The 12,500-nt window shown below is 40.3% G+C and overlaps 1 protein-coding gene across 1 annotated transcript in view; it reads right to left on the minus strand.

Moving 5' to 3' along the window:
- The window catches only part of kif6 (kinesin family member 6), a 67,294-nt gene that overhangs the window by 8,308 nt on the left and 46,486 nt on the right, over positions 1 to 12,500 (minus strand). Inside the window, exons 15-20 of the mRNA XM_029461208.1 lie at positions 12,362 to 12,464; positions 11,617 to 11,672; positions 3,558 to 3,608; positions 2,104 to 2,191; positions 1,819 to 1,954; positions 85 to 167 (exon numbers count right to left, since the gene is read on the minus strand). Coding sequence (XP_029317068.1) covers positions 85 to 167; positions 1,819 to 1,954; positions 2,104 to 2,191; positions 3,558 to 3,608; positions 11,617 to 11,672; positions 12,362 to 12,464 — 517 coding nt within the window. The remainder of the gene's footprint in view (positions 1 to 84; positions 168 to 1,818; positions 1,955 to 2,103; positions 2,192 to 3,557; positions 3,609 to 11,616; positions 11,673 to 12,361; positions 12,465 to 12,500) is intronic.

Consider the following 12,500-nt stretch of genomic DNA (forward strand, 5'->3'; position numbering starts at 1 on the left):
ACTTTAATAGGTCTACATTAACATCTGTTGGGAGAGATAGAAGAGCAGACAGAAAACTGTCATCATCATCGAAATGTGTCTCACCTAAATCCTGGAGTGCTAGGTGAAGACGGCTGCAAGGTTCCAGTAGGCGATCCTGTGTGACATCTGGCTGTGGCCTCTGACTCCTAGTCAGTCATTGAGAACTTCTTTATTTTCTGATACACTCAGCAAAAACATCACTCCATACTGATGACAGTTAAACACAATGTGGCCATATGTGAGTTACAGCTCGAGGGTACAGAAGACCTCAGGAGGGATTTTGTGTTGTCTAGCTCCATCATATCTTGTACGAGTTTGATCAAATACATGTGTACTGTTTTCCAAAAACAGAACAATAAATGGTTGAGCAAAGCTGTCGGATACAAGTTTACTGGCACGGAAAACGGTCTGCTTCCTGCTTGGAAGACCAAAACTGCACATGTAAGGTCTGTCTATCAGACTTCCCCTTCTTTCTAGTGATACATTCCCAAACCTTGCTCAGATGTGAGTGAGATAATTATTCCCTATTCATAAGATCAAAACCAAAGTGTAAATGCCAGCAGTGTCTGCTGGTCAGATGTTGCTGCTTAACATCTTCTTTGTGCTTGGTTTCCAAAATGTGCACAACAGTGATCAGCGCCAAACAAAGAGTGTGAGACCAGAGACTTAGTTCTCAGTAAGCGTTCTTAGTTTGGCAATTTTCAACTCATCTTTTCCTTCAACCTTTTGCGAACATTGTCTTTCACTATACTGTACGAGTCTCTTAAAGGGATAGTTTGGATGTTTTCAGGAGTTACCGCAGGGAAGCTAAACAATTGACTGGTGTGCACGGGGGCAGCAGCAAAACGTATTTTAGCCAACTAAAAGAAATGTCCTGAGTCACTTTCTTGTTGGACAGCAATACAGTGTATGTTTCCTGCAGGGAACTGAAGCCGTTATCTATGCTCTCGCCTAAGCCACCAGACTACATTGAAAAAAAGTAATTTTACTCACTTAATCGGTTAGTAGTTTGTGTTATTGAGTGACTTTGTGTTATTGTGTGACTTTTGTTAGTTATGGATTCACCAAACAAAATAACTGATTGAGGCAGCGGTAGACTACCAACCCCTGTGTTCTGCAAGATTAAATCACTGTTTTTGGTCAAAGGTCCGGTGGCCTTGGCGAGCTTGTGCCGACCGCCATCTACTACACGGACTACGTATAAGTACATCATACAAGCCCATTTCAAAACATCCCAACTATCCCTGAAAGCATTTAAGCATCAACACAAAATAATTATCTAGGACTAAAATAAACACTGACTCACTTCTTGTTCCCCACTGTGTTGCTGAAAAACTTCATGACCATGTTGTCCTTGTTAAGACTAACTTCTCAGACTGTATTGATGCTGTTGCTGTGTTGTCTAAGCTGCTCTCCAGGCCCTTGTTTGGGCCACATGGAGTTCTTTAAAATCAGTTTCCGCGTATTTTCCTCCTACATATCTTCCCACCAGGGCCCATTCAGCATGATGCTGAACAGAGGCTGCAAGGGTCACACTGGTGCCGTAAAAGCGTCCAAAGTCAGAGACACATGCATATCAACTTACACACACACGCACACTAACGTGTCCGTAGAGGCCAATATTCAGAAAACACACAGAAGAAAACATCCATAAATATAGAGACAATAAATGACACTTCCTTCCTGGCTAATTTCAGAAACATCTATTTGACACACTAGCCTTGCCATTATGTCATGCTAACAGAAGCTTTATGTGCTGTTGTCACATGGATAGGTAGAGAACAGTAGGTTTGTCACCTGCACGCTGGAAGCCTCCTGGTTCCACCACTTATGGAAGTCTTTTTGGAGCTTGACCTTCGCCCTCTCCAACAACAGCTGCAGGTGCTCAATCTCTGTCCTCAACGCTTTTAGACGGCCAATGGTACTTTTGTAACTGACGGGTGATATTAGCAGCACCAAATTAATCTTTTGTTCACATTGCACAGCATCTGCTGTGTCTAATCAATCTTAGCAGTGTCTTGGGAGAAACGATAAAAACATTTGGTATTTAATACATTAAAATGCACGTTCAAAAATACTCACGCTTTTTTTTCTAGCTCGATGTGTTTGCACAGGTTTTCTTCCACCGGGTAGAAATCCTCCTCAACCTCTTGGCGATTCCCCATCACAGCTATGGAAGGATTGGACGGAACAAGGCGTGGCAAATGTTTTAAAGACAGATAGAAATGTGGACCTAATGTAGAACAGTCTTTCTCAAACTTTTTTGAAAGTACTCCCTTACCAGCTCAAAACGTTTTTGGTAGAAAAAGTAAAAAGCCAAAGGAGTAAATGCTACATTTCAAATGTTTATAAACCAGCATTATATTCATGGCACATCATTTGCAATCATGCAATAAACACTAAAATGGCATTTTAGTTGCATTGAAGTGAGTCAATTTGATAAGCTGCACTTAAAATTGTGTGAGTAATATGAACTTCTTTTTCCGTGTTTTCAGTTGTATGCTTCTACGTTTCAACTACAAATTCATTTTCTTTATTAAATCAACATCGAAACTCGGCTTCTTATACATCCACAGGTCACACTAGGGTTGGGCTGCCGTTGACCGGTTGGAACATTTTAACATATCACTCAATCCTAGGTCACACTGAACAAACATATAGTGTGATTTATCAAAATTACATTTACATTTCATTGAACTTATTATAATATAATTATTTCAGGAATTGTGCATAACTGATTTATTTTTTATTTTTTATCTCACATCCCCAGTGCAGTACTCCAAAATACCCCTAGGGGTGCTCCTACCCCCATTTGAGAAACACTGCTGTAGATAAAATCAGTCATAATGTCCAGAAGCTAGTAAAGCGTGTGTTGTGTACACGTGAGTGCATTTCCTTCAAAGACAGTGTTTTAAGTATTGGCCCTGGATAATAGAAGCCAGGCTGCTGTGAAGTATTCTCTGATGCAGGACTCAAAATAACAAGAAAAGCCTTTGGCAGGGAGATGTTTGTGTGCTTTACAACCAGATTCCCTCATCAAAGCATTTATGTCACTGATCAAAACAGTGAGAAAAGAGTAAATGAAGGAGTCTTAGAGTTGTGACGCCCATTCTTTGGTCACTAAGCTTTCAGTCAGCAAGGACTACTGCAAAGGCTTTAAAGTGGGCACTGCTGCACATACGGCACCAGAGCCCACAATGCGTCACAATGTTTACCGGGGAGTTCAATATCAAAAAGATAATAAACTGAGTTTCCAGTTTGTGACAGCTTGGTTCATCTTCTCAGTTGACACCGGAGGAGCCAACTGTCTGAATTTAAAGTCAGAGAGTAAACCTGGATTCTTAGTTATTCTAAGTTCTACAAAACAGTGTCTGGTTGTATGTGGAGATTTGGCATTTGATGCATTTAATTGCTTCAAGCGTCCATGCATTGTTTAGCTGTTGGTGCGTGTCGATGGAGTTGTATATCATGTTGCTCTTCTATAGACACATGGTAAAGTTTCGCTGTGGGAATAGCCATTGTGAGTTTGATCTTACCATGAGCTGCCCTTTGCCTCCTCTGCACCTCCAACTGCTTCTTCAACTCATCTGAGAAAGAGAGAGAAATTAAAATGTAGATTTTTAAACCCCCCCCCCCCCCTTTCTACATTAAAAAGTATGTTTTTTTTCTTTAAATTAGTACATGAGACAAGAACAAAAAGATGTTTACCTTCTGTTACACTCAGCATCAATCCCTGCACTGTAATGATTAAAATCACCCAAGTCCTCAACTTTATTCTCCATACTTTCTTTTAAAACTATCTTTGCCTGTCCTAGGATGACATTTGAAGTTCACATTGTAAAACACATTTCCCAACAACCAATAAGAGTCTCAGAAGAGAGACATACATCACAGTATATAGGATGATTCATTGTAAGAATGGACTGTGATCTAATTCTTATCCCATTTACAAAATATGCTAATTTCAATATGCAAAACTCTCTTAACAAAAGCAGATCTAAGCAACAGAGGTCACTTTTAGTCTCTGGCATGGCTCAAGGTATTTTTTCAAAGCTTCCTCCAGAGCCACAGAAGACATCATACAACTGGATTCCAACGCTGTCACCTACACAATTACGTTCCCGTACTAAACCGCATTCTCAAATACGTTTCGAAGGTATACGTATTTTCTCCATGATTACAGTTAGTTTTAAACACGTGCTTAACGTTGTAAAATGTAACTAAATTAAATTAAAAACGCAACAGAACTACTTTCATTATTCAAGCTACGGATATAAGTTAAAATAAATCAGTGTTGACTTTTGGTTTCACACGGGAAACAAACAGCGATTTATTTGACATCTACCTCCTCAATCCACGGACTTCAGCAAACTTTGTAAAGAAACGTATTTGTGATACGTCAAAAACAAACGTAATTGATAATGCAGTTTTGTTGTATGGGAACAATATTTTTAGGAGACCAGGCTGCTGTATTAACAAGCTATCTCCTGGACTTCATGTGTAAAATTGATGGAGTGCTCCTTTAATGTAACAGCTTGTAGGCACAGCTGTGATCTTAGTCTACGATGGATGTTACAGTAAACACATCTATTGTCTTTACACAAACAAATTATTATTCTTTGACTCCAAATAATTCATAGTTCTTGCATTAAGTTGTTTGCAGAAGATTATCTTAACTTCAGGCAGGACATCCTGCACACAGTCAGAATGAACCCTTGTGACTCCAGTGAGCCAGGAAGCAACATGAGGGAGGCTTCTTTGGGTCGCTGCCTCTCTTGTGGCAGTGATATTGAGTTAACATATGGGTAAGTCATTTGTGTCTGTTCTTCTGTTTTTGCTGTCTCTCTTCCCCTAATTGACGTAGTTAATTGCCCCATTGACGATATTGAATTTGTGAGGCAATGCTTCAGTAGCAAAGGAAAACTGTAAAGTAAATGGACTAAGGCATAGTGTATAGGCCATATTTGAGGTCATTTCTTTCTACACTAAAGCAGGTATAATCAGGGATATATTTACTATAAGACAACTGCAGAAGATCATTTCAAAGTGATAGTTTGTCTGATAGCAAGTTTAGTGAATGACCAGGATAACCATGAGGCAGGCTAAAAGATAAAAGAGACATTGAAGGGCAGTTCTGTGGTGAGTTTCCATTACAATCCCTCAGGTCTTATATACATGTAGACTGTAGTGCTGTGCTGTGGCTCTTTCTGTAACACGATCCTGTCGCCAATCTAAAAGCCGAGGTCCAAGCTCCAAAAAGGAGAAATCCAGATGAAGTATCGTTTTGCAAAGAAAAAAAGAAAGGGTGTGGGAACCTACCTTTCCATGTAACACCTCTAATGGTGCCATAAAACAGTTGGATCAGAGCTCTCGCTTTGTCAAAGAGAAGATGAAGACACTGAAAGCATTTAAGACTAACATCTGTCCAGCTGAAGTGACCTCAAGTAAAGCGAAGCCTCTTATAGAGAACCTGGGATTAATAAAGTCTAACAATATTATTATTACAGACTTCAGGTTGAGTTTTACACCAGCTCTCAGCATTTCACTGATACATGTTTTTAAACCTTTTGCAATCTTCCCATGCACCACACAGACCAGCTCATCTTTCAAAACTCTTTACAAACACCTTTTTAAATGTAGACCGATATTGGGGGGGGGGGAGTTCAGCTGACAGTGGAGAAGTGAATGGATGATGTGGAAGGTTACAAATGACACACAGAGACATATTGTGCCCACGATGTTTTTCCTAATGCACGGACCAAGGTTTGGGAACCCCTCACAAAATCTGCAGTTCGAGTAGCTGAGAATGTAAATGAGCCGAGACGCCCTGTGGCTTTACATTGTGGTCAGGTAGGCAGCACAAGTCTTCTAACAGACACAACTTTCTCTAACATGACCCATAACTAACGGATTCTTTCACGATAACATAAAAGGATTAAAAAAATATTCATGCCATGAGCATGCTATGATGACAGGGAAAACAAACAAGCAACATAAAGAGCACATGGGCCCGACACTACCCGTGTGGCTTACACCATGTGCCAAAGCTTTTCCAACAGCCCAAAGCCGAGCACTTACATATGATGACTAGCTATATTTGTCAGGGTCATGGTACAACTAGACGTGCTTAATGCTGAGTGATGTATTCCTGATCCTAAATTACAATGCAGATGTACAGTACAATATTCTGCTCAACCAATCTTTGACCAGAATAACACTTGAATGTTGCACATGTATTTCAAGAGACGGGTGCGTAGAAGGAGGGACGAGTGGAGCAAAAGCTGCAAATAAACTCCACACTGTCTAACTTGCGAAAATATATATTTATCTGCGACGTTTCGGTACATCATCACTATGTTTGGATTGATGCCGCATACATTTTTTATGCCCTCAGGCAGCATTACAGAAACTTCTTAACTTGCTGATCCTATGTTAACTGTTTGGTAACCATGGTAATTAGGGTTAGGATCTGATTTTGTAAAGAAGCTATTAAAGATGAACAGTTCTTAAATCACTGTTCCTATCTTAACTTAAGATGGAAAAGTGTATAACAAAAGCATCCAAACTTTCCAAAATCTAAAATAAATTCTCCTAACTTGAGGATAAATGTTAAGCTGTCCTAACTTTCTCTTTTCCAGCAGGTAGTGTTCGCTGCTCTGTTATTTTACAGAGTGTTTTATTTTTACAACTCCATATATAAAAATTGGTGATTGTCATAAAGTAAATTGTTGGGTATTTATGCCTTCCTATTGTACCAGGGGAATGTAATGGGGGGTTGAGTGCAGCCATTCTCTATTACAGATGGCTTCTTATGGCCACAAACCGTTTGCCTGATGAAGGTCTAGCATCAAAAAGTAGCAAATAAATATATTTTTGGAAGTTAGACAATGTGTGGGAGTTTATTTTATTTGCTTAAATATAGTGCGAGAATAAACTCTGTTGCTGTTGGCCATACTATTAGAAATATAAATAGTTCAGTTGTGACTGAAGAGTCAAACATTACAGATTATTTGGTCAGAACATCCCGTAGAAGCTTAAAGATTTCAACAGTATTTCTGACCTTCAATGACAAGAAACATTCCATAAAAAGATTAATTTGCATACGTGTCAAGTAATAGTGGTGTGTGGTATGCTTACTGCAATACTTCATTACACTTGAGTGCTCCTATCCCTCTTCCAGTACAAGACTGTGGGCTCTCAGCCTCTTCCAAACCATGCAGGGTTTCTCCCCACATCGTCAGGAGACGCGCTGTCGTCTTAAAGGGCCGGTGTCAAGCTACAAGTCTCAACAAATATTTGGTGATTTTTGTGGCCCGGAGTTTAAATGTGATATGTGGCACATTACCACAGCAAGCTCAAGATCCAAAGATCATACATACTATCCAGCTTCTCAATATCTGGGTGGGTGTCCATTCAAGTGTATATGAAGAATGAATGCACAAAGTAGTATGACAGTCTTGAAAATATGCAAAAGTGCACAAAAAACAACAACTGTTTGTATGTTGCACTTATATTGGTTTGGCTTATTCGAAGCTATTGTTCTGCACTTAAAGGATTTCACCTATTTGAAGCTAATGTAATTGCAAGATTCTTGCTGTTCGGAGTTGTATCCTCATGATTGTTTGCACTTATTGTAAGTCGCTTTGGACAAAAGCGTCAGCTAAATGAACTATAATGTAACGTAATATAATTTGACTAATAAACTACCACCACAAGAGTTGCATATACAAAAGGAAAAATACATGGTCGTTAAAACTTGATCTCTATAAACAGATTCTGCACATGATTCCAGAATCTGTAGGCAACGGGACAAGATTTAGTATCGGAAGCGTTCTGGTTTCTGTTTGTAGTCCGTGTAGTATTGACCAATCATGTTAGAGCAGGCTAACGTCTGACGACGATTAAGCTTATTGTTAGCTTGTAAACTGGCTACTTGTGAAACAACTTCCAAGAAACGTTGGCTGTTGTTCATTGGTTAATACTAACCCAGAAACACCACTTAAACCATTCTAATGAGAAGCTGATAACATTAGCACTGCATGTAGTCATGTCAAATCTAGTTGCAAAGACCACATTCAATGCACAAATCAAGTTTCTTCCTGCTGTATTCCTTCTCAAGTGCTTTGGGACAATCTTCTTTGTAATGATGTACATACACATACAGGCTCCAATAGACCTTCCTTGAATCTGAAAGTATTGGGTCTTTCGGTCACTTCAGTAAAGGTGAGCAGAGGATGATACCAAAGCAGTTACCAGATACTTCATCTTGGACTGGACTGCACAAATACCCCCATATCTAGCAGAGAAACAAAGAGAAGCTGCTCATTTCCAGCTGCCCTACATGTTTCATGAGGTAGAAGATGTGCATCACTGATCCAACTGAATAAATATATATCCTTGCACTTTTTAGACCTAAGGGCTTGGAACGTAAATGCTCCTCCAGTGGGATTGGATTCCAGAGCCGTACACTGTGGCCAAGAACAATACTGTAAACCAGGGTGATGTTTGGTCACTCATGTCTCCACAGGCTACCGCCTCTCTCCCTTTCTCCCTAGCTACTGACCCTCATGCTGGGTACATCCATCAGAAATGCAGCACAAAGCTTTTGTCTATATTATGCTAAATGTTTCCATGTTCTACATTATCCACGAGACACAGGTGGTGTAATATTCCAAGAAGGGCTTCCAAGATGGCAACGAAACACAGTTAGCTAAACATTATGGTACTACTTTCCATCCAGAAGAGGCAACCACCTTCCACTAAAAACACTGTCTCTCATCGAGGAAGAATGCAGCCCCATACACCTAACAATGTAATAATATCTGACAGCATCAAGATGGTTTCTGGGTATCTTTCCAAATTGGAATAAGTCAAAGAATTCAAATGTTAAATTTCAATTTAGTAAATCCAGTTTCTCCATAATACTCCCAGAACAGTGATGATGACTGCAGAAGACATTTAAAGAGTAAATATTCAACATGATGTCATAGCTGCGTGATGCATGACATGTCTGATATACGGCTGTCTCAGCAACTCTCGGACTGATTGCTGAAAAGAATTTAAATTCCAAGGGTGATAAGTGTACGCCGCCATGTATGAGGAGTAACAGCCCGAGTGCTACCAAACCACCAAGCGTGATCTGAGGCAGCAATGATGCCAAACACTGGTGTGAGGCAAACATATCCATTTCAATGGCATGTGAAATGAGCCACAAACACACACAGTCCAGGGAAATTCATAAATGTAGCTTGCAATAGTAAATGCAAACCAGATTGAGGCCTAATAACACATTTTAACTGCTTTGAGTTTACTGGAAAATTAAACCAAAATGCAATGAAATCATTTAAACTTATTGCCACCGGTGGGGACTGTGTGACCCATTATGATACATTATTGAATAAAGTTACTTTTACTGCGACTTCAAATCAATGTGGACTCATGTCCAACTATGATGAGGCTTTGATGAGATTTTCTTTTATCTTTTAAATCTTATATGTAACAAAGTTGTTTTTGTGTGTACTTTTTAAAATATTGTAATTTGACTTTTTCCTTTAATATTTTATATTCACAAATCACAAATTTGCCTCAAAGGGCTTTAAGTTCAAGTATTGTACCTTGCTATATTTTAAAGTTGCACCCTTTACAGCTTAGAAAAAACAAAAGTCATGAAATAGTCCTGATAAACTGTGTGAGAATGGAACAGAAGAAAGGGGATAAATCAGAAGCTGCAGCAGGAATAAGCTGCTGGTGTGGCTGCGGCTGCAGGATGGCAGAGCTCCACAGAGCTCCACAGAGCTCCGTGTCGAGAGAGGAGACATTCTGCACTCAGCTCACACTGTTCTATGTGGAGACGTTTACTGGTGGCGTGTAAGGAGGTGTGGTTACTCCTGGGCAAGGCCTAGCAGTTTGTGTACAGTACAAAAAGTGCACAACAATGAAATAACATGAAGGATGACATCACTATGGGTTATGGTTAATGTTACCATTAGTGTAACAAAAGTCACCCACCATCTACGTTCATTTTTATCACGTTATTGCACCACCCGGTGCAAGCTGGGTGACTCATATCAAAAACTAGCACACTATGTCTTGAGACCAATAGGGGCACTACTCACAACCTTTCCTGTGTTCTATTCGGATGCATAACCACTACACCAGTGGTTTTCAACCTTTCTGTGGCCAAGGCACACCAAAGACCAAGTCAAAGTCTCAAGGCATACCTGTATTCATACCTGGGCAAAATACCCTCTACAACAGTGTTTCTTAAACAGGTTTGTGCGACGGGGGGGTGCTGTCTGAGGCTTGTGCGACGGGGACGGGGTGCTGGTGTGTAGTTCACTCCTCTCCTTTCCTCCGCTCTGTAGGTGTGTGCGGGAGGAGGGAATGTGAATGTGCAAGGCAAGAAAAAAACAACTCCGTTGGGGGCATATTTATGTATATGTATGCTGTCAGAGCTCCGGTGCGAGGGGGGGGGGGGTGCTGTCGGAGCTCCGGTACGAGTGCTGTCGGGGCTCCGGTGCGAGTGCTGTCGGAGAAAATTGATTAAAAAAAAAGTTGGATAATTTCCCACGGCACACCTGACAATTTTCAACCACTGTGGTTGAAAATCACTGCACTACACCACCACCACCCGACTGTCCATGGTGTGAAAGTGTTGACACAGTAAGTTCATCGTAGAGATTTTCATTCTCTGCCTAGACCAGATAGGGCCCGACCTGATCCACCGGGTTTAGGTGGGTCATTGTGGCATAGCAAAGCTACCTGTCCGAGACATTGCGGAGAAGAACAGAGGTGTGCTTACAAAGTGGTCATAAAACAGCAAGGCTTGTAAAAAAAAGCACAGGGTAGAAGACTAGGTGGGTGGAAATCAGAACGCCTCTCAGTCCTGGAAACGTTCAGGAATGTGCTGAGGGACATTTCTCCACTCCAGGAAAACAGAACCTCAACAGTGATATGTTCATTAAGATTTTCCAGGCAGGTAGGCTGCTTACTTTTGGGACCCAGAGAATGTTAACAGAAATGTTCAGCGTTCTTTAGTGCTTGCACTATTGTCACGGTGGGGAAAAGGTGAGGACTCAAATGCAAGACGGCAGACGAGGAAGTTAACAAAAAGAGGGCTTTATTCAAAAAGCTTACAAAATAAGAAAAATACAAAAGGTAAACTGTAAAGACAAACCAAGATAACACGGGGAGCACGAGGCACCATCAACAAACAAGGGCGACACATGGATGACGATCTGACAAGGAACACTGGGAAAGACAGGGATATATACACACAGACACTAAACGAGGGGAACGAGACACAGCTGGGGAGAGAGGCTAAAACACAAGGGCAAGGTGAACGGACACAGGAGGAACAAATCAACAATCACAGAAGGGAAACACACAGACAGGAAGTACAACTAAACATGACATAAGGGGGAGTGAACACTTCAAAATAAAACAGGATATACAAAAATCACGATCATGACAACTATAGCCTCTGTTTGTCATTAGGATAATGATGATGATGACAATGTAGAATTTAACATGTTCACAGCTCCTAAATGTAATGTGATTTCTGCAGGGCAACTTACATCTGTTGAGACAACTTACTTATTCTGTTTCTAGCCTCATTCAGTTCCTCCCCAATTCTTCTGGCCTCAGTTGACCTGTTTCATAAGAATGCATGTGTTAATAGATATGGTAGACAAAAAAAATGACATTAACAATAAGCATGCCCGATGCACGAAGATCTTTTTAATTTTGTAAAGTATTAGCAGCACATATTGCATAAAACATGCATTACGTAACATATCTCTGTTGGCATGTTGCTCAAAACACAAACAGCCGCTCACTAGAGCTCGTCAAAGCTTTTGCAAGGTTTTCTGATTCCAGCCAAATCAACACATTTTTAAAACCTAGCTGCCTCTGCATGTGCTAATAGTAATACTAGAAATTACATATGACATAAATGACTGGAGAACTATGTAGAAATATATAGAACTATAGTTATGCTTGAATTTATCATTGCTTCACTCAGGCAACTGGATGGGAAAAATCTACAGTACAAAAACACATTTGTTCAAAGGTAGTTCTTCTAAGGTACAACAGAAGTGTAGGCCAACAAATAAGGAAGTTGTGTTGTTGAATCTCGGTATTTGCATGTGTAGCATACGTTTGTGTGTGGTCTATACGTCACACGTTCCCTCTGTGACAGCATTGAAAGAAAGCTAAAAATAAATACCACATATGACACTGCTCATATTACAGAACAAGACTGCCTGAATTTGGGCAACATAAGAATGTGAATGTATCATAACGGTCTGTAGTGTAACTACTTGTCCTATTGGTCACTAACCTCTGTTTGAGCAGCTTCTTGTTGTCTTCAATGGTCAGATGGTCTTCATGGTCCCTCATAAAGGTCTCAAAGGCCTCTTGCTTTCCCATCGACAGCTGTGGACCTGAGAAAAAAAAGATCCAGCACTAAGATAAGATAT

Source organism: Cottoperca gobio, chromosome 22 (assembly GCF_900634415.1).
Source record: "Cottoperca gobio chromosome 22, fCotGob3.1, whole genome shotgun sequence".
NCBI classification, from domain to species: domain Eukaryota; kingdom Metazoa; phylum Chordata; class Actinopteri; order Perciformes; family Bovichtidae; genus Cottoperca; species Cottoperca gobio.